This window comes from Balaenoptera musculus, chromosome 1 (genome assembly GCF_009873245.2).
Source record: "Balaenoptera musculus isolate JJ_BM4_2016_0621 chromosome 1, mBalMus1.pri.v3, whole genome shotgun sequence".
Lineage (NCBI taxonomy): Eukaryota > Metazoa > Chordata > Mammalia > Artiodactyla > Balaenopteridae > Balaenoptera > Balaenoptera musculus.
In genome coordinates, this window is record NC_045785.1 from 78,172,872 (window position 1) to 78,200,866 (window position 27,995).

The following is a 27,995-nucleotide window of genomic DNA, read 5'->3' on the forward strand; positions in this document are numbered from 1 at the left end:
TTTAGTTTTGAAAAACGTTTTATTCAAGAATTACATAATTTCAAATATCTTCCAAAATACAGTTTCCTAGATTGCTACAAAAGAAAGCAAATTGAATAAGAAATTTAAATCATTAAATATGTTTCACTAGTATATACATATGAATGCCAAGCAATTAATATTTAGCCCTGGAATGCGTACCACGTCTTTCGTTTTTCCTTATTAAAGGCTCAATCCAGCACTTTGTATAGGCTATGTACAACAGGCAAAGTTCAGTTTTCATAGGAGTTTCACATTAGCTGCCTCAATTTATAGCTGTGGTAGTTTGTCCACAGGGGTGTCAAATTTGAAGTCTGTAGGAAACAGATCTGGGGCCCGAGGATAGATTAGCCTGTAGGACTGTCTGATTGTAACATCAGCAACACCAGCAATATCTCCAATTTCTAAAAGACAAAAATCAAAATATTAAGTTTAACTTCCATCCTACCTCCCCTTCTACTACCTGCATTTGTGGGACATGGTACTATAAAACGTCTAAGTGAAAAAGAAAACAAAAATATTTTCAAAAACTAAAAAGTAGAAAGCAGGGCTACAGTAACAACAATAATAATGGTATTAGTACTTTTCGCAAAGCACTGTCAAATTAATTTAAAAGGTTTACTATATGGAAAACAAACAGTGCTCAAGGCATAGCACTATGTGTGATAGCTATTATATTGCTCATTGTATTTAGAACTGACTTCTTCACAATAAATTTTTTTGAGGATCACAGAAGTAATCCATGAATACATTCCTGTAAAGAAATTCACTTTATTAGTTCTGTGTTTGAAAGTTCCCCTGCAACGTCTCCCCTAGCTAAACCTCTATTAAGAGGTTCTTGTTCTTGTTAGGTTAAAACCAAAATGGGATCATGTTGGTATTTTTCTTTTTTAAAAAAAATATTTATTTATTTGGCTGCTCTGGGTCTTAGTTGCAGCACGTGGGATCTTCGTTGCCGTGTGCAGGATCTTTAGTTGCGATATGTGTGATGATCTCTAGTTCCCTGACTAGGATCGAACCCAGGGCCCCCTACATTGGGAGCGTGGAGTCTTAACCACTGGACCACCAGGGAAGTCCCTGTAAGTATTTTTCTACTACCTCTTTTTTCTACTTAACATATCTGAGGTCAAACAGCTGTATATTATAGCATGATATAAATGTTTTTCACTATTATAAACACATACTTGAGAATATATATTGAGCTCACACGAGTTATTTCTACAGTCTATTACAGAATCCAAGGATCCACTTTTACCATTCAAAGTCAGTGTCATATTTTCCTTCCATTTTTTAAACCAAGTCCCAAAGGACTGCCACTTGACAATTATTTGGTTAGTTATACTTAATCAAAATAGATTTTTTAAACACACCCTTTAATACAAACTCATTTTACCATCTCTTCAGAGCCAGTTCAAATCGGTGAGATTTTTACAGCTTTTCAGTGTGGATGCTGCCATCAGTGCACAATTAGCTAATTTTAAATTTCCTTATCTTATGTTGCATTATATTTTTCTAGACATAAATACCAATCTATGTCAACTATGTGAATGTCAACTGGCTGCCGGGCAGCAAGTAATTTCACTACCTCACTTTTAAATTTAGAATTGACTGCTCCTTTTTCTTTATAAATCTTTTTGAGGATCATGGAACTAATTAATGAATGCATGCTTGTAAAGAAATTCACGTAATACTTCTGCTTGAAAGTTCTACAACAGTAAATTCAAAAATAGCTGCAGACGGTTGAACTACTTATGTTAGCATTTTCATGAAGAAACTGAATAGCATACAAAAGAAGAAAGAGAACAGGTTTCACAGAAAGTTAAAACTTGATGGTCAACACATATTTATTGTGCGCCTCTCTGTAGGGTACCATGCCAGCCAATGAGAAACAAAGCATGGCCACCTCCTCTCAGATTTAAAAAGTTTAAGTTTTGAGGGAAGAACAGAGACTATTCAAAATAACAGGAGAATTTAGGAGGACAAATAAAAACTTCTAAAAATGAAAATGTACAAACTAAATATATTACTAATTCAAATGGAAAAAACAGGGGCTTCCCTGGTGGCGCAGTGGTTGGGGGTCTGCCTGCCGGTGCAGGGGGCGCGGGTTCGAGCCCTGGTCTGGGAGGATCCCGCGTGCCGCGCAGCAGCTGGGCCCGTGAGCCACAATTGCTGAGCCTGCGCGTCTGGAGCCTGTGCTCCGCAACAAGAGAGGCCGCGATGGTGGGAGGCCCGCGCACCGCGATGAAGAGTGGCCCCCGCTTGCCACGGCTGGAGAAAGCCCTCGTGCAGAAACGAAGACCCAACACAGCCATAAATAAATAAATAAAATAATAAAATGAAAATTTAAAAAAGCATCTAGTTCTAAAAAAAAAAAAAAAAAAATGGAAAAAAAAGTTAAGTCTGTACACAGGGTTATGCCCCCAAATATTTTTATTTATGAGACACTTAAAATGCTGTATTTTCTTGAGTTTTGATGCTAAGGAACTACCTCTGAAACATGGGCTCTGGATATTTAGTGGCATCCCTCAGAGATATTGCAGGTTCAGTTCCAGACCACTGAAATAAAGCCAATACTGCAGTAAAGCAAATCACAGGAATTTTTTGGTTTCCCAGTACATATAAAATTTATATTTACACTATACTGTAGTCTATTAAATGTGCAAAAGAATTATGTCTAAAAAGACAATGCATATACCTCAATTAAAAAATACTTTATTACTAAAAAAATGCTAACCATCATCTGACAATTCAGAATTGCCATAAACCTTCCATTTGTAAATAAATAAATAAATAAATAAATAAATAAATAAATAAATAAATAAATAAATAAATAAATAAATAAATAAATAAATAAATAAATAAATAAATAAATAAATAAATAAAAAAAAATGCAGTATCTGCTAAGTGCAACAGAGCTAGGTAGGCCTGTACCTGCTTCGTACTTAAAATGGAAATACAATCACATACTACAGCCTTCATTAATTTCATCACTACCCTTCCTGATGAACAATCCTACCTTTTTGGGTCCTTTTCTCAGCTGATGCCTGTGAGGCCATGTAAATGGCGGCTGCTGCCACAGATATTGGGCTCCTTCCAGGAACCAAGTCCAACTCCACAGCTTTACGGGCTATATGTGTAGCTGCCATCTGTACTTGTTTAGGAAGACAAAGGTTGGAACAAAACCTGGACATGAAGTCCCCAGTTGTAATCAGATCCACACTGGTTTCTAAAGCTTTCAAGATAAGTTTAAAACATCGACCGATTTCTTTCTTAGAAATTCGTGATACGGCACATATTTCTAAAAAGAAAAAAAAATTAAATAAATCCACATAGGCCATGTAGTTCATTTTAAAATCTATTATTTCTGATTATAAAAGTAATATATTCTAATTGCAAAATTCAATCATGCCTTAAAGATCAATCTCTAATCCTCTCAGTGATACTTCTCGTAGAGCTAATTTAAAATTTCTCAGTTAATTTAAATGTTTATTACACTTAAAAGAAGTTTTTAAAAAGTTAAATGTAGGTCTTATATTTCAAATATTAACTTCTCTTAAGTTTCAATTCATGCACAGTGAAGTTTCTTCAACCAATCAAAAACTTCTTTGATATTTATGTATTAATCTGTTGTAAGGAGTATGTCAAGAAGATGAAAGAAAATACTCAAACTAAAGAAGGCTTCTCAAGTTACACAATGTCATACGTACATGCAATCCATGAGATTACAGGCTATAGAAAAATAAGATCAAATATTTGACCCTGTTATTCTAAAAATTCAACTACCACTTTCAGAATAAATTTAACAAAAGGCTTAGTTTTAGCTGTAATAACCCAAAAGATGGTAATGATAATGGTCACTGCCTCTTCACTCTGACACAAGAAAATGTAAAAAATATTCATGGATGAATGAAGGGTAATTAAAGTCTTAAGCTAAAATGTGTAAGTATCACAGCAACACTGTGAGTAAATTGTAATGTTTTCATGGGTAAACTACAAAATTAGATGAAAACACTGGTTCTCACAAGCCTCCACCTAAGTGTGAAAATACAAAACTGTCTAACTCAAGAGAAAAAGTTTCATTCATGCTTTCTAAGGCTTGACTCCCTCACCTGTAGAGACCTGTGCTGGGAGCAGAAACTTTTCTGTGCATCCAGTGTACAGACTTACTACAAAGGCTTCTGATGCCAGGCCTCAAAGCGCACAAGATATAGTCAGAAGATCCTACTAGCAAAGAACAGAGGGCTTACATGGACTAACATGACTTTACATGGGAAATAGCCTGAAAAGAACATGATCGGTATGATCACAGAATTTTTGTCAAGGAATAAAATAAGGCGGTTTAGAAAGATACTTAGGTGGATTACTGTATGTAACCAGGAAGACATGACTTATCTACCTACTGTCAAAGCTGCTTGACTTTGGCCTGTCACTTTAATATGAAATAGGTAACATTTATTATCTAAGCAACTAAAAACTTACCTTTAAATGTCCTAGGAACTCCTTCCTGTCTGCAGGCAATATAGAGACAAGCAGAAGCTATGGCATCATTAGCCCTTCCCTTCAGGCTCTTCTGTTCATACACTTGCTTGAATAGATTATTTGTTCGATCCTTCAAAGCAGAGAAACTAAGTTTAATTAATTCTAGGCCATTTAATTAGCCACAACAGCAATATTTCATGTTTTCACTAAATTATGCTAAGTCAAAGCCAGCATGGCTTAAAGACAAGAACTTACAACTATATTTCGAGGGAGGTTGATTCTGTCTGCCATGGTAGTGATTTCTTTGAATGCATTCATCATTGCCCGATCAGAACTACTCATGGTTCTCCTATTCTGGTACTTAGAATTACCAAATTCATCAAAACTTGCAGCTCCTGTACCCTATAAAACAAAGTTTTATAACTTTATGCAAAAAACTTTGAAAACCTGAATGAACAATTTCTAAGAAAACTTAACTAATACAATCTGACTCCATATTACCCAAGAAATCTACCCTGAGCAACCTCTCTATTCCTCAAAAGTACCAGGTTAAGATGGTTTTAAAGAGGTTTTCTAGCAAATACTTTAAATGTAAATATATTATTAGAAAATCTAATAATATAAACCATCATATTAATAGACCTAGGAGAAAAGTCACATGATTATCTCCAAAGGTGCTTAAAAAATTAAGCAAACAAAACTCCCAAGTCCAAAGCCAGCACAATGATTAATGAAGAAACATTAGCAGCATTACCACTGAAGTCAGAAGACAAAAACACCTACCACTACCACTTTCTAACACTGTACTAGAAAAAAGTAGCCAATATGATGTAATTTTAATTATATAATGTTATTATATAACAATTATATTAATTACATTAGTATAATTATATTAAAATTCAGCAAGAGAAAGATTAGAAGTACAAATTTGAGACAGAAGTGATAAACTATTTGCAGATACTACCTTTGTATTTACCTAGAATATTCAAGAAAATCACTCAAACTGCTATAAATAATAAGAGAATTCATTAGAGGGGCAAGTTCAAAATTAACAAATAGAAATCAATAGCCTACATATGTGTAATCAACCAGTTAGAAGACAATGAAAGAAAAAGCTGCAATTACAACAGGAACGAAAAAGATAAAATATCTAGGGATCAACTTAAGAAACATGCAAGACCTTGATGAAGAAAACTTTAAAACATCCACTGAAGGACACATATGACCCAAGGAAATGGAAATGCATACTATATTTCTGGATAACAAGATTTTTTCCTTAAGAAGTCAATTTTCCCTAAGGCAATTTGCAAATAAATCTAACAAAACTCAGTGAAAATAATACCCAAGTTTTGTTTTTTGTTTTTTTTTTTTAAACTAAACACAGTTATCCTAACTTTAAATGGAAAAGACAAGTGAAGAAAATGCTGAAAAAGGGCAATAAAGCCAGATATCAGAACAGTGTGGTGTGGCACTGGACTAACTAGACGAGGTTAGAGAAAGGATGCAAAGTCCAGAAATATCCCCAAATACATTCAGAAATTTAACATATGACAAATGTACCATCTTAAAAAATTTCTTTGCCATATAGGCATAAACAACTTTCAAAGGAAACAGGAGAACCTAATATTAGTGGTTACCTGTTCTGACAGGGAAAGGGGGCTGCAATAGAAACAGAGTTTAGGGGTCAAGGGTGAGGAAAAACCACTGTGGTTTTTTTACATTTTTGTTTTTGAATCATGTATTTCCTATTGAAAAAAATTAAACATTAAAAAAAGTCACAGCATTAATTAGTTGCAATCTTAAACATTTAAAATTGTCCTTAGTATACTTTTTTCCAGCCTGTAAAGCTAAAGCAAATACAGAAACCTCCTACTTTAAAATATTTCTAAATATTGAAAACTTTTTAAATTAGCCTACACCATTTTTCAAACTTAATATGTAATTTACAGACCATGAAAAAATAATGACCTACTTTTGAATACTTTCTTAAAAATAGACTATGCAGTAGTACAGATTCCATCCTAAAACAGCATACACTTCCTTGATGAGCCCTTTGGAATAATGCCACTACTACTTCCAATTCAGATAACAGAGAAAAAAACAGCCCGGCTGCCAGGAAGATTATGCTCCTGCTTTATATAATAGCAGCAGGTACCATTTATTGAACACATTCTACCCACTACATGTGTTATAGATACTTTACATACTTTCCCATATAACCCTCAATATCTCTATAAAGTAGTATTATTCTCACTTTACTGATGAGGAAAGTAAAGCTTAGGCAAGTCATAAATTCACCAATATAAGAAAATAGTCTATACTGATATCCAATTTATCTTAGGTGGTATCGAGGGAAAAGAGAAAACACTCCTAATATTCAAGGAACACGTCAATATGAACTCAAAGAACATACTACACTCAATTTTTTGTGCAAAATTGCTTCATGAAAACAAGGGCCTGAGATACAAAGAGTCTGTAACTTCAATCTATTGGTCTCCCATTTAAGATGGAAGAAATGCATAAGGCAACCATCATTCACAATAGTATTACTGGCAAATCTTACTCTCAGATCAAGATTACTCATTGGGGCAGTGACTGATACTTTTGCAAAGTTTCCAAACAGGTCTTTAGTCAGTCTGCACCTGGTACTTCCTGCCGAATGGATTTATTACCTTGCCAATCATAGTAGACAAATCTCCATCACTCAGAAGAGGATTCTGAGAATCTCCAACTCGAGATGGATCTTTTGTTGCTTTATCATTGCTGAAAGTTCTCCACTCAGATCCTACATCGATAACCCGGTCACCTGAGAATATAAGTGCAAGTCTAAATTGTTTTGTCAAGATGGGATTTATTTAATGCTGCTTAATGCCCAACTCAGCCCTCTTATTCCCAGAAAATCTCAACACAAACATCAGGTTTCAGCTTAAGTATGTTGTTTCAGGCATTTGTCCTAAAGCACTCCTATTGTGCCAGTCCAATAATAACCCTCTTTAAACATTATGCTATGATTAATCATATTCTAACTCCTGGAACAAAGAATTAGTCAAAATAAGGACAAATAGCAAAATAAAGCTATTCATATGTGATGCAAAGATAAAGTAATATAACCATGAAGAACCAAAATTTGCACAAAATGTGCAACAGGCATGGAAAAAAAAACAGAAAACACTATTCACAATGGTATTAATACACATAGTTTAACATTTAAAAAATTACAAAGTTTTCATGGGCAATGCTCTGCAAAGAACTAAGCCTAAGGGTATGTTTTAGTAACTATTTGATGAAAAAATATTTTGGGCCAAATAATTCATACAGAATAAACTTTAAGCCTAGAAATCAGTAAGCAAGAAGCCAGACATGGGTAGATCTGGTGTAGATTACTGCTTTGGGGGGAATGCTCAATGGCTGGTAACACCTCCAACCATAGACAAGAGTTAACACGAACACATGCATATGCTAGTGATTGTGCCCTTTGTAAATGTTCTCTTTCAATCCTGAAAGCTTTATAAAGGTAGGTACCACTTTTATTGCTACACTAGAAATAAAACTAATTTGCCGAAGATCACACAGCTAAAACTGAAACGCGAATGGGATTACAAAATCTGTTCTATACTGCATTCGTAAAACATGAGCTTTTCCACCAGCTGTGATAAAACTGAAAGCAGGAACCAGATCATTTTCATCTGTGCCTATACACAACAAACAGAAAGGAGAAAGAAATGGCAGAAGTAAGTTACCTCAGTAGTTAAAAGAAGTCTGGTATTCATAGAGAACAAAAGTAGGGATACCAAGGGGGGTGGTGAATTGGGAGACTGGGATTGATTTATATACACTACTATGTATAAAACAGATAAATGATGAGAACCTACTATATAGCACAGGGAAATCTACTTGGTGTTCTGTGATGACCTAAATGGGAAGGAAATCCAAAAAAGAGGGCATATATGTATACACATGGCTGATTCACTTTGCTGTACAGCAGAAACTTGACACAGCAGTGTAAAGCAACTATACTCCAATAAAAAAATAAATAAGGGGGACTTCCCTGGTGGCGCAGTGGTTGAGAATCTGCCTGCCAATGCAGGGGACACAGGTTCGAGCCCTGGTCCGGAAAGATCTCACATGCTGTGGAGCAACTAAGCCTGTGTGCCACAACTACTGAACCTGCGCTCTAGAGCCCACTAAAGCCACAACTACCGAAGCCCGCGCGCCTAGAGCCCATGCTATGCAACAAAGAGAAGCCACCGCAATGAGAAGCCCGCGCACCACAAGGAAGAGCAGCCCCCTGCTCGCTGCAACTAGAGAAAGCCTGCACGCAACAAAAACCCAACGCAGCCAAGCAGAAACTAACACACCATTGCAAAGCAATTATACGCCAATAAAGATGTCTAAAAAAATTTTTAATTAATTAATTTTAAAGAAAAGAATACTTTATCTTTATTAACTCACATCTTTTAAGTCTCTCTGGGACTCTAAAGATAAAGTATTAGTTAGCCAACATGCTTCATTTCACAGCATTTTCCTTTTGGCCCAAAAGTAACTTAGCATGAGTTTCTTTTAGTGCTTGCTTTGTACTGCCTCAAAAAAGACAAGCTGGATTAGGGAGAAAAAAAATTTTTAAAAAAGCTGGCCTAGGATAGTATAAATAGAAAGCCCAGAACTGGGTAGTGATGTAATTTTTCCACATACGTGGGAATGATCTACATGACTCATTCAACAATCTGTGGTTTGTGCTAAGAGCCATTCCCTCTTTTTATACGTTACTGCTCAAAACACAGCATTTGTAAAAAATAAAATTTCCCAAATAACTCAAATAGCACATCATGAAACTACAACTAGACCACCAGATTAAGTGCATGAGTAACAAGAAATAGGGCAGATCATTCAGAAAAAAAGTCAGAATACATAAAGGATTTTCTTGGAGAACATCTAAATGGTAGCATTTTTAAAAGTTGCTCTGGAAGGAAACTGCATTACAGAATTTTTCAAGGAGTAAGTGTACAAGGCAGCCACACTGTTTGGGCATAATCAACCTTTGAAAAGAAGCTGCCTGCCAATTAGCACATGTGCACATAACACACAACCTCACACAGCCTTTCACGTTCTAGAAACAGAGAAACATGCCAACTTTCACCAGTTCCTTTCTTAACCACACACTGATTTTTGTAAAATTAACACCAGATAGAAAGTCTATATATAAAGATTTTTAATAGCCAAAATCATAGCAGGACTGTATGTACATAATAGCACTACTCCTCCATCCTTCTATAGAGTATGATCTCTAACACTCTGATCAAGTTCCCCATCCAAAAAGGTAAACAGAGTCAATATGTACATTTAGGTATTACACACATGCACAGTTCTCAATCCACATATCAGTGGTGTCTAAAGAGTATTAAGTAAGATATTATACTATATTCTACAACGAGTTCCATCTCTTTATTTTTTCAAGAAGAAATTGAGAATAATTGCCAAAATCATTCACACCAGTTTAAAACTGTTCAACTACTTTGGCACCTACCCACCTTATGATCTGGCAATTCCACTCCTAAGTATTTGCCTACAAAAATCTCACACAAGAATATGGGACTTCCCTGCTGGTCCAGGGGTTAAGAATCTGCCTTCCAATGCAGGGGGTGCGGGTTCAATCCCTGGTTGGGCAACTAAGACCGTGAACCTCAACTACTGAGCCTGAGCACCACAACTAGAGAGCCCGCACGCTCTGGAGCCCAAGCACCACAACTAGAGAGAAGCCCACGCGCCACGACGAAGAGCCCGCACACCGCAACCAAGACCTGACACGGCCAAATAAAATAAATAAATAAATATTTTTTAGAAAGTCTCATACAAGGCTTCCCTGGTGGCGCAGTGGTTAAGAATCTGCCTGCCAATGCAGGGGACACGGGTTCGATCCCTGGTCCGGGAAGATCCCACATGCTGCGGAGCAACTAAGCCTGTGCACCACAACTACTGAGCCTGCGCTCTAGAGCCCACGAGCCACAACTACTGAAGCCCACACGCCTAGAGCCCGTGCTCCGCAACAAGAGAAGCCACCACAATGAGAAGCCCCCGCACACCGCAACGAAGAGTAGCCCCCGCTCACCGCAATCAGAGAAAACCCCGCACACAGCAACGAAGACCCAACACAGCCAAAAACAATAAATAAATAAAATGAAATAATAAAATAAATTTTTAAAAAGTCTCATACAAGAATGTGCATAGTAGCATTATTCATATTACCTAAAAAGTGGAAACAACCCAAATGTCCATCAATGGGAAAATGTAAACAATGGAAAACTCAGCAAGTAAACTACTAATAATGCGGTAACAAGTGCATTTCGAAAACACTATTTTGAGTCAAAAAAAAAGTCAGTCACACACACACAAGAAAAACCAACCATACTATATGATTCTATTTGTAGGAAGTTCAAAAACAGGCAAAACAATTTCTGAGGATAGTAATCAGTACAGTGATTGCTGGGTTGGATTGGAGGTGGGGGGGGTAGAGGTGGCTGACTAGAAAAAGGCATAAGGGAACTTCTGAGATGAGGGAAATGGTCTAAACATGTTCTGTTTGTTTGTCTGTTTGGTTTTTTTGGCTGCATCGTGAGGCTTGCAGGATCTTAGTTCCCTGACCAAGGATAGAACCCGTGCCCCCTGCAGTGGAAGCCCAGAGTCTTAATCACTGGACTGCCAGGGAAATCCCTAAACATCTTGATTCGTGTGTTGGTTACACCAGTATATGCAATGTCAAAATTTAAACCATACATTTGGGATCTTTGAATTTTATTGCCTGCAATTATACCTTAATAAACTAAAAATTAAAATTCACCCCCACCAAAATACTGTTGAATTTGAATTAAACTGTATCAAACCTATACGCTTTGGGGGGAGTGACAGAACAATTTTTATCAATCTTCTTGGACAAGGGAATATACTCTGTCTCAAGGTCTTCTTTCAGATTACATGTATGTCACATTTAGACCTTTTTGTGTTGTTAAGAATCTCATTTTCTAACTAGTAATTGCTATAGTATTTTATATGCTTATATTCAACCACTTTTAACCAGTGACTTTAATTCAACCACTTTTATATGCTTATATTCAACCACTTTTATAGTCTCTTAATTTTAAAAAATTGATCTGAATAGGGACTTCCCTGGTGGCACAGTGGTTGAGAATCTGCCTGCCAATGCAGGGGACACGGGTTCGAGCCCTGGTCTGGGAAGATCCCACATGCCGCGGAGCAACTGAGCCCGTGAGCCACAACTACTGAGCCTGCGCATCTGGAGCCTGTGCTCTGCAACAAGAGAGGCCGCGACAGTGAGAGGCCCGCACACCGCGATGAAGAGTGGCCCCTGCTCACTGCAACTAGAGAAAGCCCTCGCACAGAAACGAAGACCCAACACAGCCAAAAAAATAAATAAATAAATAAATTTTAAAAATTAAAAAAAAAAAAAAGAATCTACCGGCCAATGGACACGTGTTCAAGCCCTGGTCCGGAGCAACTAAGCCCATGTGCCACAACTACTGAGCCTGCACTCTAGAGCCCACGAGCCACAATTACTGAGCCCAAGTGCCACAACTACTGAAGCCCAGGCGCCTAGAGCCCGTGCTCTGCAACGAGAACCCACTGCAACGAGAAGCCCGTGCACTGCAACGAAGAGTAGCCCCTGCTCGCCGCAACTAGAGAAAGCCCGCACGCGGCAACAAAAGCCCAACACAACCAAAAATAAATTAATTTAAAAAAACAGAGAATACTTTTATCTTTACTAACTCACATCTCTTAAGTCTCTCTAGAACTCTAAAGATAAAGTATTAGTTAGCCAACATGCTTCATTTCCTAACATTTTCCGTTTGGCCCAAAAGTAACTTAGCATGAGTTTCTTTTAGTGCTCGCTTTGTACTGCCTCAAAAAAGACAAGTTGGATTAGGGAGAAAAAAAAAAAAAGCTGGCCCAGGATGGTATAAATAGAAAGCCCAGGACTGCTTTCTATGCAGTCCTTATTCAAGATGATGGAATTCCTACCACTTGAGACATGCCAGTCACCATGCTAGGGAAATAGGTTTCTAATAGTGACATTTCTACTCACATGCCATTGGCCAAAGCCAGTCAAGGGGTGATGTTTAACTACAAAGGGAGTGGGGAAATACAATTGTACCATGTGGCCCAAAAAAGAAGAACCAGAAATATCAGGGAATAGTCATCAGTACTGTTCCACATGACAAGTAGCAAATAAAACTCAGCTTTGTATTTTTGTGGATTTATGTAAAAATTTATTTTAAAAAGATTGTTCTATGACCTTCTTTCTGTGTCACAAGACAAACAGGAATCAGACTTAACTTCATTGTATTCCATCAACAAAATTTTAGGTCCCTTCAAAGTAATGTTTTTACTGGTTGGTTGCTTGCAAATTTTTATTAATAAAACTTTTTAAATGTTAAAAGGATACATTCCCCAGTGGTGCGTGGGAATCTTGATCTGCAACCCTAAGGGTCTTCTGTGAGGAATGTAAAGTTTTCTTCTATTGCACCTTTAATATTTTATCATATTCAGCTGGATCTTCAAGTAGTACCATAGTGGCTATCTTGTCTTTACCACTTTCCAAAATTCACTCTTTATATTCTCAGGTTTGTTTTCTGCTTTACTGATTCAATTTTCTAGAATGTTAAGTCAGCTCATTGCTATCTAAAAGTTTTACTGTGTTTGTCTCCTTGTGCTATCTTCTTTATTTCTGACCACTTTTAATAGAAACATTAAGGAAGCTTTATTTCACTGATCACAAAAAAGCAGTTATTTTCTATAACTTTTTTCTAGTAAACTGTATCAGAAGCAGAATTTTCTGTTAAATCCATAGGACAACTGTTCCTCTTTACTATAGTTTGTATTCATAAACCTCAGGTTGATGTTTATGCTTATTCATCCTGTAATAAAGAATTATCAATCCAAGTCCAGTGGTGGCAGTGATGTTGGAAAACCTTCCAATCCACCACCATAAGTACTCCCAGCCTCTCTGGGTACTCACAAATCCCTGGCAGACAACAGAGAATCCAAACAAAAATAAACTCCCAGTAGGAAGGATACAGGTAGGTTTGCAATCAAAGCAAAAACAATAGTAACTTCAACGAGATAGAACTTTCTCAGGTTACCAGTCCACAGTTAATAGTTTGGATTACTGTGACCCCCAGGCTCCTCCTATCTTTTCTGATAAGCCATCTCCATCATGACTTGCATTTTGTAGTGTATGATGGCTGCTGGTAGTTCCCTCCATCATGTCTGCATTCTAGCCAATGGGAAGGAGAAAAAGGGAGAGCACATCCCTTAGGGCAGAATCTAGAACTGCACAAATCTCTTCTACTTTACAGTGCACTCTTAGAACTTAATCAGGTGGCCATAACTAACTGGAAGGGAAGCTGGGAAATAAATACAGTCTAGCTGAGCAGCCACAGGCCCAGTGGATTCTTATTATTAAAGAAAGAGCTGGGTAACAGATACTGGGAAACAACCAGCATCTTCTGCTACAAGGAATAATGCGGTAGCGGGGGAGAGAGAGAGAGATAAGAAAGGATGTCCAGTAGAAACAAGGTACTTTGCCTGATAGTATAAAGGAAACAGTACACAATGACAAATTAAACAGACATTTAACCTTCTTACCAGGCAAGCTATAAATGGTAACTACAACCAAAGATATTCTGTAGTACAATATTAAAATCATAATGGCTTAAGGTAGCAATTTTAACAAAGGGGAAAACTGCAACATATCAAAAGCAGCCAGGAAGCCAATACTGAAGATAGTCTGACTTTCCAACCTGACCTAGACTGAGGATATTTTTGTTTTCTGTTTCTTATTGTAAATTAATAAAGAAATTTTTAAAAAAATATTTATTTATTTATTTATTTGGTTGCGTGGGGTCTTAGTTGCAGCAGGCAGGCTCCTTAGTGTGATTTGAACTCTTAGTTGGACATGCATGTGGGATCTAGTTCCCTGACCAGGGATCGAACCCAGGCCCCCTGCATTGGGAGCACGGAGTCTTATCCACCGTGCCACAGGGAAGTCCCAATAAAGGAATTTTTTTAAAGGGAATATTAAGAGGAACTGCTCAGAATTTCAAATTCTTTCTGCCATCTTGTAAGCATTTTGGCATACCACCTTGGTAGAGAATTCAGAAGTAAGAGTCTTAGAACAAAATTCCCCAAGCTACTTGTTTTCATAGGCTAGATTTATCTAAAACCATTTAGTTTAAAACTACAAAAGTTTTCAAAATGTGCTAAGTCCAAAAACTTCAATAATCAAATGTATTATTATTCAAGATGGATAAATCCAAAGCACTGAATTTTTTAATTAAAAAAATCAAGGTGCTCTGGAAAACTGTTTAAGCCAACACACTGTATTTGTTAAATCTAATGCTGAAAATGAAATGCATCATAGTTTCCACACCTTCCTCAGTCAACCTAACCCTTCCTACCATTCCTTCTCACATTTCAAAGAATCCTGATCTTAGTCTAGGGTTACTATACATTCTTATCAGAAATCTTGCATTAAAGATAATTTTGAAGGGACTTGATCAAGAGATATTTTATAAAGAAATACTATTAAGTCAGTCTCTAAATCAGTTTATGTTCACAGTGTAAACTGGGTACCAACCCAAAATGAATTATCCACTAGAAAAAACCGTATCATGGTTAATTTCCCAGACCAGCCCAGTAAAGCCTATTTATCCATGTTTAGACCATTAAAAAACAAACAAACAAACAAAAACCTGTACAAGTCAACAGTGTAATTACCATTAGGAAAACAGTTTGTAAAGGAAAATACGTTATAAGTTCCATCCTTGAATATGTGAGCAGACCTTGCTTTTCCTGAAATACGGACAGGTCTGCAGCAAGCAGCAGCAGCATCTAAGCTAAGGAGCTGTGGCTCTGGTAGAAGATGCATCTTAACTTAGTCACAATACATTTAGTCCTTCACATACTAATATTGATACTTTCAGGCCTCCATCTTATGGCACATGTTTCTTTTCCCCTCTACCTGGAATGACTTTCCCTCCATAAACCCTTACTCATTCTTAATGATCATGTTTTCAATGTAAATTCAACAGTAATTTCCCTAGGAAGTCACCACTTCCTTCCTACGTGTTCTCACCAAACTTGGAAGATCTGTAATAGAACTTTTACCACACTTTGTTGTTTTAATTTACCTTCCTCCCCTCCACACAGTAGACAAAGAGTTGGTCCAGAGCTTGCTTATAGCATCTCATCTTTCTATCACTCTCCTTGACCAGCACAGTGTTTAATGGAAACATGTAGTACAAAGACCAAAGGCTTTTCAAGTCCAACAAATCTGGATTTAAGTGGCTGTGTCACTTACTAGGTGTAGAATCTTGAGCTAATTACCCAAACACTCCAAGCCTCAGTTTTCCTTTCTGTAAAATCAAAAAACTACCTCAAAGAGTGGTTGTGTTACCCAAGTAAAATTAGTGGTTCTCTGATGCTTAAGAGAAAGCAGCATCTAAATTAGAAATTTCTGAATTAGGTAAAAAGGCTGTGTCTGAGGGCTTACAAGAGATGACAAACCAAGAATTTGGAAGTGAATACAAATATTCCTTAATTTTAAAATATAACTTGGCTATAGTAAACTAAAGCTGAATATTTTCCTTTAGGAAACACTGCTAATGCAAATTTAAAGATGGTAATCCGATAATATTTAAAATACTACAATTGCAGCGTTAAATATGCCGGACCCATAACAATCACTCAAACACATTTTGCAACTGACTTGCTAGGAAGAATGGCATCTCAGATTTGGAATCACCCTTTTTTTCTACAAGATTAAGAAAAAAGGAGTACTTATATCCCTAAAATATGTATCACTGAAATCTCATACTAAAATTATACTATATATTTTATACATTATCTCATTTTATTCTTAACAATCCCTAACAAATCTGAGATGTATGGTACATGTCCTTTTGGGGGTGGTGTACTTATTTTACACATAAAGAAAGTTAAGCTTGGAGAAATTATGTAACTTGACCTTAGTTACATAACTTATTAAGTAGTAGAGCCAAGTCTAGACTCCAGGGCCATTGACTCCTAGTTACCCTAGGAGCTATGGACACACATAGATATCTGTCTTATAGGAATTTGCAGTCTAGGTCTGGAGACATGGGAAATATGAAAGCAAAGATGAGAAGCCTAAAAGTACAGAGATCTCAAAGAATGTGCCAAATTATAAAGTTTACAGGATAGATCTGTGTTTCTTAACATGTTAGCAATGTATGACCTGAGCTAGGGTGTCTGGAAGTGGGGCCTGGAATCTTTTTAAACATATTTCTCAGCTGATTCTTAATGCACATTCACATTCATGTCTCAGATTCACTGGTATAAACAATATCCAGAATGAGTTTAGGAGGGGAAGGTCAAATCGACTCATTTTTCTCTTTCAAATTCATCTAAACTATTTTCCGGTATTTTCCTTATATTACTTTTAAGAACAATGGAAGAATTCCATTTTAAATGCTACACAAAAAGTGGCTTTAAGCAGAAACGATACCACTAGTTCTATACAACACCTCATTGTGAAATCCTAATTTATAAAAGTCTTGATAACCAATTTCATGTTTTAATAGCTGTTACGACAGCTTACTAACTTCACACTTTGCAGCCTATAAATCATGCACAAACAATATACAAGGTCAAACTTATGAACAAAGTGATAATCTAAATATGATTATACTGCCACCTAGTGCTCAACTTTTAAGGTGTCATAATCACACAGGATTTGGGGGAAAAAACCCACCAACAGTGCTGTTACAGCCAACATGGCAGAAATGACAAAGCTTTGCTTTAAAAATCGGCCCTATTTTAGAGATCACTACCAATATCTTAAGGGTCACTGATGAGACAGCCAATGACAGATCATTAATACTTCATACATCTAAAATAACAATCTTATAATTCAAATACAAGAGGAAAGTCAATTAAACTATTACATGTTATAAGTAGTACTACAAACAGCTACAAAAAATTGGAAACAACCTAAATTACCTGAGAGACTAAATACTACACAACCATTTAAATACTGGGGAAAAATTAAACAGGACATCAAACACGTAACAAATTGTATTTTCCAAAGATGGCAGCAATAATATCTCCCATCCACATGTTCTTCTGCAACATGACCTTGTCACCCTCACATTGAGGTGGGGCTATTTCTCCTCCCCTTCCAATCTAGGTGGGTCCTAGGGCTGCTTTGACTAATAGAATGCAGAAGTGATCCTGTTCCAAGGCATAGCCCTTAACTACTTGAGTCCAGCTTCCGTTCTCTCTGAAAACACTTGCTCCTGGGATATTTCTCGTAGAAACCAACCACCATGTATGAAATATGACTACTCTAACACAACTATGGAGAAGCTTTAGAGGATGACAAATCTCTGTGGGGAGGTCAAGGAGCAGAAAGGCATCAAAATGCAGGTGAAGATGCCGTTCGGGAAGTGGATCCTCCAGGTCTAGCCGGTGCCCAAACAATGGCCCAGATGAATCCTTCCCAAATTAATGACCAATAAAGTTATGAGCAAAATGAAATGGTTGTTATAAGCCACTGATTTTGAGGTCATCTGTCATGTTACTGAAACAGAAACTGGTTCCTCAAAGTACGATGTTGCTTTAAGAAAGTCCTAAAACACGTGGCACTGGTTTTAAGACTGAGTGGTGGGCCTCAAGGAGTCTACCAATGAAGGTTTGAAGGACAGTGAGAAAGGTGTTATTAGAGACTAGAGAAAAGGTATATTATATAAAACATATTTTTTGTATTATGAATTTCATTTAAAAAGATAATAGTAATGGGCTCTCCTACTTGATAACTCAGTTGAGAGGGATAATATATGGCTCTGAAGATTAACAGTTGAGCAGTATCTAGTCTTGGGTTTAAAATTAAAGGGAGTTAGTGACAACAGGCTGCCCTAAGTTTCAAGAACATATTAAATATTAAGTACAGAGTGGTCCAAAAACAATTCTAAAAGAGTTTGTTTCTAAGGTTGTCTGGTGATTAAACAGAAAGCTATTCAAAATGCTTATTCAATAAATATGTTATAATCTAAAAACTTTCAGACAATGTAAAATTTCATGGCAAGTACAATCAAACTATGTACACCAAGATTATTTATTAGGAAGCACATGATGATGCTGTCTAGATATAAATCTCTATGAACATCAACATCTCAAATATGAAAAAAGCCACAAATTTTATGCCCTCAATGGACTGCAGAATATTTGTCCAGCTTAATTTCTTCCCTATTTCCATAGTATCAGAAATAAAGGTTGAATTGAGCTGGCAACAAAGCATATGCCTTTAAACCAGCAAGATGATGCAAATCTAAATTTATTATTGATACATGACAATGATATACGTTTGTGTGTATATGTACGTATGTATATGTTATTTTTAAAATTTAGACCCATGGAATGTCATGATCAATTAAACTATTCTCAACATAATTTGATTGATGATATCCTTAGCAAAACAGAACTTTTTTAGCAGACTCTTGCCTGCCTCTCCTTGTCTAGTCATGGAATAGATTCTTCACTTGCAGGACATCATATTACACATTTAACCACAATATCTGTGAATAAGGCTACTGTATATTTTAAAGCAAGTGTTTGTTATATCTTACATCAAAAAAACCAGTATCATAAACAGGTATTTCTATATAGAGAGAAGTTTAATCATATTATATTTTTAAGTTTTCAGGTTTTAAATTTAGCCTAGTAGGTTTAGTTAGAATGAAAAATAGTAGTTTTGATGCTGTTCAAGACTAATAATAAAGCAAAACTAAAAGAAAATTAACTTCCCTTGGTTTGATATAACAGAAAAATGCAACTAAAAATTAAGGATTCCAAGCACAAAAAAGCATGTAAGCCTTGAGAATTATATCTTCCTTCTCCAGTTGCTTAATTTTATTTACCCAACTATCTTGCTAGTCAAACTGGAAGTGAAGCTGATGGAAAGACTGGAAATATAATGCAGTATTTTTGCACTACTTCTTTTTAAGTGGCTACAGAAGTTAGGAAAGCCAAGAATCTGAAATTATCTTCAGTCTTCTGTCTCTGTCTCACTCTTACATATTATCAGTTCGATCTTAATACTTTGGAAGAATCAGAATGCTCTCATTTAACTTAGGGGTCAGCAAACCTTTTCTTTAAAGGGCCAAAGTAAATATTTTAGGCTTTGTGGGTCAAGAGGCCAAATTGACTTATTTTTATTCTTTTATTTTTGTGAACAAATTCTGCTGTGATGAGATATTCCACTATACATTTTCTAAATTTTCTGACCATTGTTTTCCTGAGTTAGTAGTATTGTGATAAGTGCTTAGTCTGGTAATGTCAACGTCTGTTGTATTCTTCTGGCACATCTATAGTATCACTGCATAATGAACACAATGCTTTGCCATCTAATTCAGTAACAAATAACCTATGCTCCACTGTGCCTTAAAAGCATGACATTCAGAGTTCAGCTTTTTTTCTCATTTTGACATGGGTATGCAATGGTAACAAAATAAATAAATAAAATTTATTAAGAGATATGCCTGGCACTCAAAAATGCTGTGGGTTTATAACTGCTTCACTGGGATTTGTAGTGCACTGAGCAGCAGTATGATGTGATGAGAGCACCACATATGGTTTCTGTTGCAACCACTAAATTCCACTATTGTAACATGAAAGCAGCCACAGACAATATATAAACACATGAGTGTGGCTATGTTCCAATAAAACTTTATTTATGGGTACTGAAGTTTGAATTTGATAGTATTTTCATGTGTCCCCAAAATTATTCTGATTTTTTTCACAATTAAAAAAACATAAAAGTCATTCTCAGCACACACACCATATAACAACAGGTGATAGGTCATAGTTTGCCAATCTCAGATTGAACTCATTTTATTACAAGACAACGGCAGGATAGAAATTTGGCTCCCATGCAGGCAGTGGAGCTAGACTGCCAGACTACTTAAACTTCAGTTTCTGCATCTCTAAAATGAAGACACTTCACAAGTGTCTCCAAGGATAAACTGAGTGAATATGTAAGTCACTTAGAACAGTGCCTAGCATATAAGTATATTAACTGTTAATACTGCTTACTGAGCAGAATATAATTGCAAATGGATTCCGATTCCTATTAACAACTCTGTATGATTTAAAACTCCCACTGGAAGTCTGAGGCAAGCAGCCTATTTGCATGAATATTACAGATGTCCTCCAAGTAAGACACTTCCACAGTGTATCACCACCCGTGTTTCTGTTATACTTCCCACAATCCTACTAGCAGTTTCATTCTTATTTCAAACTTCGAAGTAGTACTCCTTTTCTCAGGTGCTGGCCGCAACCCCACCATAAGAACATTTTTTGAACAGACTATCTCTATCCTAAAGTTATGCTACATATCTAGATTAGTGAGAAAATAGAAATAAAAGTGTTATTTTAAGAAGCATTATTTTGACACTAACAATTTCACACTAGAAATTCATAAATAAATCATTCTGTATGAGCAAATGAAAATTAAATCATTTTTGATGACTAAAAGGCCTTGGATGAGACTCAGTACCTTTATAAAGATATACTTTTATTACTCCAAAATAAATCATGCCTATCTACCTTTATTACTCTGAAGTAAATCATGTTGAAATATACCAAAGTCACAAAAGTTAGATTACATTTATTCATTATTTCATATGCACAAGAGTGCATCAAATGTTTAAGACTAAGGACGCAGGAGACGAAGGACTAAGGGCCTTTTTTTCTGGATCAGCTATCTCAATTTTAGATGCTCCCTCCTACCCCACATTATGAAATATATGCGTTTGTACAGACAATAAAATATGGTGTCTCTGATTTCACTCTTACTTATTTCCTTTTTTCTAATTCTTTTTGTTTTACAATAAATATGAATTACCTGTAGGGGAAAAAAGTCAGAATGTATTCATTAAAAGAGAGTTTGGAAAATACACAAAAACAAAATGCTCCAAATAGTGATTTCAGTTAAAACCATAGTAACTGCTCACCTACAACCAGGCCACATTCAGGACAGATCATATCACCAGCTCTGTAGTCCTCCACTAAGATCGCATCTGGATGGTTTGGACATGTGACTCTTGGAAGAGCATCCAAACTAAAAGAAAAAAAATTTTTTTTTAACATCCTCCTAACCAACATGCAACAAAGTACTAATCTTTTGGGGGGAAAAAGAGGAGAATTTTGAACATTTTTCCAATAAATTTATAATACATTTACATTTATAATACATTTAAGCTAAATTCTCAAAGTAAAAATCCTAGGTTAGGTTACTTTAAATCCTACCTAGTATTAACAGATACGACTGGAATTGTTTTTTGTAAGGACAGTTCTTGGTTTGCAGAATGGAAGGCTTTAAAAACTTAAATGGAAAACAAGTGTTTTTTTCTTTTGACATGTAGGCTACTAAAATGTTTATAAACCTTGATTAACACAGAAATGACTAGCTACCATAATAACGTGCAACATTTACACATAACCGTCTGGGTTAGTGACCCTTGCCACTTATTTCTATGGTCAGAGAATAAATTTCAAGTCTTTGTTTTCTACTTGCTGCATACCTTAGTAATACACTTAGAATAGTACACTGAACCTAAAAGGTAAACAAACAAGGGTGGTAGAGGTGGCTCTGCTGAACTTAGGACCTGATGATTTCATTTAGTCCAGAACTAAGTTTGTTAGCCCTCAAGAAACTGTTTCAAAATCTACTTTTTAATCTATCTGTGATATTAACAATTTGTTCGATTAATTTATTTTGAAAATAAGGCAGTCTGGGGAAGACACATCAGCCTTAAATGACCTAACAGAATGAGTTCTAAAAAGCATCAAAGATATTTAACATAGATTTAGTAATTATTTCTGTGGGTGTGGCCTTACAATCACAAATGTCTGGTATCACTGAAAATAAGCCCTTTTTAAAAGTTCACCTGAAGTAATACAGAACAAGGTTATGTTATGACCATCACAAATATACATATAAAAGACAACATCAAGCATTCTTAAAGTATGTAAATAGGTATCTGTGGTTTTGGATAAAGTTTCTCAAAGTAGCAAACAGTTCAGAATGTTAACTTTCAACATAGGTGATACCCACAGAAAAACTGATAAAGTAATCCATATTCCCAAAATTTATATATTCAGGTTAACCAAAACACATCTTGGATCTTTTCATTGCGGAAATAGGGAATGGAGGTTTGCTTTATATTCACATTTATTCCATAAATTTCTACTAGAAAAATATTTTAATAAATTATGACAAATAAAACATTAAGAAATTAGTATAAATTATTAAAGAAAACTATGTAAAAATAAAGGAAAATGTTAGTAAAGTAACAGTAATTACAAATGCATAAAATGGGCAGCCATGTGGCACACAGCATACCAAGGACTGATATATTTCATACTATTAAAAAGTAGACATAATATTGTGTGCGTGTATACGTATATAAAACTGATATGGAAACATCTCAAAGATATCCTAAGTGAAAAGAGTAAGGTAGGGATTTTATAGAAAACTGAAAGAAGTATGAACTACATTTATATGCAGTAACATGAATAAATCTCAAAATGCTGATAAAAGAAACCAGACACAGAGGAATACATATACATTTATATATAAAGTTTAAATCAGGCAAAACAAACCTATGGTGTTAGAAATCAGGACATGGTTATGTTTGGGAAGGGGTAATGATTGAGGGCATAAAGGAGGCTTCCAGGGTGCTAGTGGTATTTGATTTCTAGACCTGGGTGGTAGCTATGTGTATGTACTCACTTTGTAATTGAACTGTACACTTAAAATGTGTGTGCTAACTTCACAAAAAAAAGGTAGAAAGCAAGGTAGCACACAGTGTTTATATTAGACTACTTTTTGGAAGAAGAGAGATTAGGACTACATGCATATGTTTGTTAAACCACAGAATCACTATGAAAACACCAAGAAACTGGTTACAATGACTGCTTTGGAGAATTAGATGGCTAGGAGCTAGGGAAAGAAGGAAACTGCTTTTCACTTTTCTTCCTGCTTTTGTATGATTTGCATGTGTTACCTATCCAAAATAAAATGAAACTGTGCTCCAGCAGTGAACCTTTAATGAAATTACCCACAAGGGTAAAGAAAAGAGGAAGCACAAGAGTGGGGTGGTGGGGAAGTAAGGGAGAGAAACAAGAGGGAAGGAATGGAGTAAACCACCACCACAGAGATTAAAATAACTCAGGCTGCCTAAGAAGCCACATAATCCCAAACTTCACTTTATAGCTATCATGTATTAGGTGCCTAGTATGTGTCCAGTACTATACATATACTATTAATCTTCATTAGCAACTCTGCAAATTAAGCATTACCTCCATTTTAAAGATTATGCTCAGAGAATGATTTTCCTAAAATCACAGAACTAATAAGTGGTGGAGTTTAGATTTTAAGTCACAACATTTGTGTTCTCTGTGAAAACACCAAGCAGTTTCATAGCCTAGTAACTGTACATCTTCCTCAGGGGGAAAAAAGCTAAAAACAGAAATACTAACATTCACCTTTGTTCTCACTGGTAGAAAAACTCAACAGATGGACAGCAATGACATACACTTAAGAGCCGGACATGCCTAGAAAAAATTTACTTCAAAGAAATATTTCAAAGATTTTTTAAATGAAGAGAATAAAGGCACACAAAGGAAATGTATTCTTTCCGTAAAGAATCTATCAAGTGAATTTACTATATTTAACTATTACAACATTTCTTACAAATACCATTTCCTGTTCTATTATATACAAAAGCTGAGCCCAAATATGACCACGCTTACCTTTCAGATCTACTGCCGTGAGAGAATACAAGTCATAGATAAGTGGTGTGGGAAGCTATTTCTCCATTTACCTACAAGGAAGCCTTACCTGACAGAGCCACACCCAGTTAGAATGACTGAGCTTTCAAACATAGAATTAGTAAACAAGTGTTTACTAATTCAGTAACAAGTGAACAAGTGTCCCTGGCTTTAAGAGCTGTGTCCAAGTAGTTTTCGCTAAGGCTGCCTCCTCCCCCAACCTTTTAAAAATACAGTAACATAAAGCAGTAAGCCTTGGTAGTTTACCAGGAAGGGCCTGGATTTCTCCAGCTTACTATTTTGTGATAATGGCTTTCATCGCGAATTCAATTACAGAGGTGATAACAAGCTCAGAAAAATTATGCCAGAGCTACCTTGCCTTCCAGGAGCTACAGAAGTTAATTTGATACTTGTAATACATGAGTTAACTAGAAGCCAAGTGTGACAACAGGAAATAGACATCTGAGACTCTACACTCTTCTAACACTAACCTTGAATAAGTCAACATTGGCATGACTCAGTTTACACTTACGCAAAAATCCTAATATATACCTCATAGTGGTCATGAGAGATATAATTAGGGTCTGCAAACATTTTTCGTGTCACAGGATTAAAGACTGTCTTCTAATGGCACTGTATGCACTTCCTGTAGATATGGGTACATCACATTTTTAAAATATAATATTAAAGAGTGACTTCCCAGCATACGTAATTTTCTGCAGGCAAGATTTTCTTCAAGAGTATGCAGACGACATCTGTAAAGGAATCTCTTAGAAGAGAACTTATCAACTCTTCAGAAATGCCGTAGCTTCCACTTCAAAAGGCCTCGGGGATGGCAATCAGTTTCCCTCAGCCTTACCAATGCTGACGTCCCTAACTTTCTGGCTTGTCGGGTCAACAGGGGCCTAAAATTAACCCTTTCCCTTTACAGAGGAGGATTCACGGACCCTCGGGCTGGTTGAGCCACAGATGGAAAACCAAGCGTAGAAAAAATTAGCAAGAAAAAAAGGACGGGTGAAATATCCGCAAAAGACGCGAGGCCAGGGGCTGGGGACACATGAGCCCTCACACGGTGGTGCATGGGTGAGAAAAGGACCTAGGACGCTGGCGGAGAAACGCCGGCGGTTCGGTACCCCCTGCGACACCCCTGTCAGCCCTGCGTCTGGGAGTGCCTTTGTCCGGGGCGGCCAGCCTGTCCTGCCGCCTCTCCCCGCCACTCCGCGGCGTTTTGCCCGACGCGGAAGTGCCGGCGGCCACCTTGCAAGCCCCCGCACTCGCCGCCCGCCCCTCAGCTGCCCAAGCTCGGCTGGACGTACTAACCGGCTGGTAGACGCCATCTTCACGGCCACTGCGATTCCAGGCACCAGGGACAACACACGTACCGCAAACAGGAAGAGACTGTGGCGACGAAACGCTGCGAAACTGGCTTTTATAGGCGAGTCGCCCACGCAGTCGTAATAGGGTGCGGCTACGGGTCGGGAGGAAGGCCAAGAAAAGTGAGCTCCTGTACGCCACGTGCTTTGCGTTTTCTTATTTTCCTATTCAGTTTCGGTCATTCGCTAAGGTGGCTGAACCAATCGAGGAAACTACCTAGGAAAATTCACAAGGGCACCCTGCCAACGAGCTACACCAGAGGTACCCTCAACTTGACTGAGTTAAAACACAAAGATAGGGCTTCCCTGGTGGCGCAGTGGTTGAGAGTCTGCCTGCCAATGCAGGGGACACGGGTTCGAGCCCTGGTCTGGGAGGATCCCACATGCCGCGGAGCGGCTGGGCCCGTGATGCCACAATTGCTGAGCCTGCGCGTCTGGAGCCTGTGCTCCGCAACAAGAGAGGCCGCGGTAGTGAGAGGCCCGCGCACCGCGATGAAGAGTGGCCCCCGCTTGCCACAACTAGAGAAGGCCCTCGCATAGAAACGAAGACCCAATGCAGCCAAAATAAATAAATAAATAATTTAAATAAAAACACAAAGATAACCCGGGCTTCGTGGAGAGGGCAAAGCCCGCATCCCCAATGGCTAACCACCCTTTCCCCCGCCCGGAGTCAGCTACTCGAGTTTGAGCGCAGTTCTTACTTGCCCAGAGGGTGATTCCACCAAGGTACTTGGAATAAAGAGAAATTCACTTGGGTCAGCCTGAACAGGTGTCAATTCAGGCTCTGTAATCAGCTAGCAAGCTGTGTCTTCTTAGGCACGTCCCTTCGCGCTTTGGTGCAAGAGGTAATAGTATCTGCCTTGCAAACCCTTTTAGAATTGGCAGGAGATGAAACGAAACCATGTAGGAGCACTACACCGTGAGGCAGGGAGATGTGGGCCCTAACCTGACTGTTGTTTTCATGGTCTTTGCAAATTTGGCATAGCTGAAATATAGAGAACTTAGCAAAAATGGTTAGATACTGCAAAACTCCCTAGATTTATTAATTAGCAAAACTAATGTCAGAATAGTACTAAAAATAACAACAACACTATCACTACTTGGCTGAAAACAAACCACCCTTGGCCCTGTGGGAATCGGAGGAAAAAGGGTTTCTTTGGGGATGAGAACTTAGGATATAGTGGCTGCTTTATTCTTTTGGGCATGGGACTTAAATGCCACTGAGCACCCATTGTTTTCTTGAAAGGTGGGAAAGACTCGCTTCCTTAGAAAGAACAAGAGGCAGAAGTTTAGGAACTGAAATCCAGATGGGGATGGGAGAGCTTTTTTTTTTTTTTTTTTTGTCTTCCGTGCTGTAATTTAAAAATTTGACTGTACTTTTGTACTTTTGTGGGGGGTTTTCTCCCTCAATATCTGGTAAAGTTTCAAAATGCCAATTTATTTCAGCTGTGCCAAGTGCAACCACGAAAGAGCTTGGGGGTGCTGCACCCCAATCCAGCAGGAAGTTTTCATAGTAGAGCATCTTGGCTTGGGAGAAGAGGGTGAGGAGGAGGAAGGGAACTGGGCACCTCTTGAGAATCAAGATAAGGACCTACCACCTAATGGTTTATGGTAGGCATTCAATAATATTTGTGGAAGGAAGAAACCATCAGAGAAATTGAAACCCCAGAGGACGGAAGCTGGGCAACTGGTTAATTACTCCTGCCCCCGCCCCCGAGAATCTCTGTCTGTCATAACCTAGTTAAGATTTCTTTTGTATTAAAATAGAAGCAGCTTAGGTAGGCCATTCCTCTTTTTGTTGTTAGTACAGCATTGGCAATTTATAAAGCATTTTCATCAACATAATCCCACTTAATCTTTGTATCTGATCCTGAGATTGAAACACACACACAGAGTTGGGGTTGTGTCACCTAGGAATGGTGACACCCAGACTATCATTTACCAAAACTTCCGGCTTGTTAATATCATCATTTTTATTTAATTTAACCATATGAATTAAATAAAATTATTTATTTAAATCAATTATTTAAGCGAACTCATCTTTTTTAAACTCTTAAAATAGAATTTTAAGTTTATGTCGCTACTGTGAAATCACAACTTGATAGGTTATAGTTCTTCCCAAGTATAAAATGCTTTACATACCTAATAAATGATATTTTAAAGTTTGTGACCCAACTAGATATATATTTTTTAAATTTATTGAGGTATAATTACATACCATAGAATTTACCTGTTTAGAAGTCA

At 37.1% G+C, this 27,995-nt stretch overlaps 1 protein-coding gene across 1 annotated transcript; it reads right to left on the minus strand.

Moving 5' to 3' along the window:
• Positions 1–25,818, minus strand: GTF2B (general transcription factor IIB). Its single transcript, XM_036862578.1, has 7 exons — positions 25,699–25,818; positions 21,558–21,664; positions 7,170–7,303; positions 4,753–4,899; positions 4,498–4,627; positions 3,035–3,316; positions 1–422 (listed from the first exon to the last, which is right to left on the minus strand). The coding sequence occupies exons 1-7, from the start codon at positions 25,713–25,715 to the stop codon at positions 289–291; spliced, it is 951 nt and encodes a 316-aa protein (XP_036718473.1). The 5' UTR covers positions 25,716–25,818; the 3' UTR covers positions 1–288.
• Positions 25,819–27,995: the final 2,177 nt, after the last annotated feature.

Bases quoted from the DNA above. Each gene is read 5' to 3' on its own strand.
- GTF2B (XM_036862578.1), bottom strand. The intron at 4,900-7,169 runs GTAATAAATCCA...TTTGTTTTATAG, and splicing joins TGTCTACTATGATTGGCAAG to GGTACAGGAGCTGCAAGTTT. The intron at 4,628-4,752 runs GTAAGTTCTTGT...TCTGCTTTGAAG, and splicing joins ACCTCCCTCGAAATATAGTT to GATCGAACAAATAATCTATT.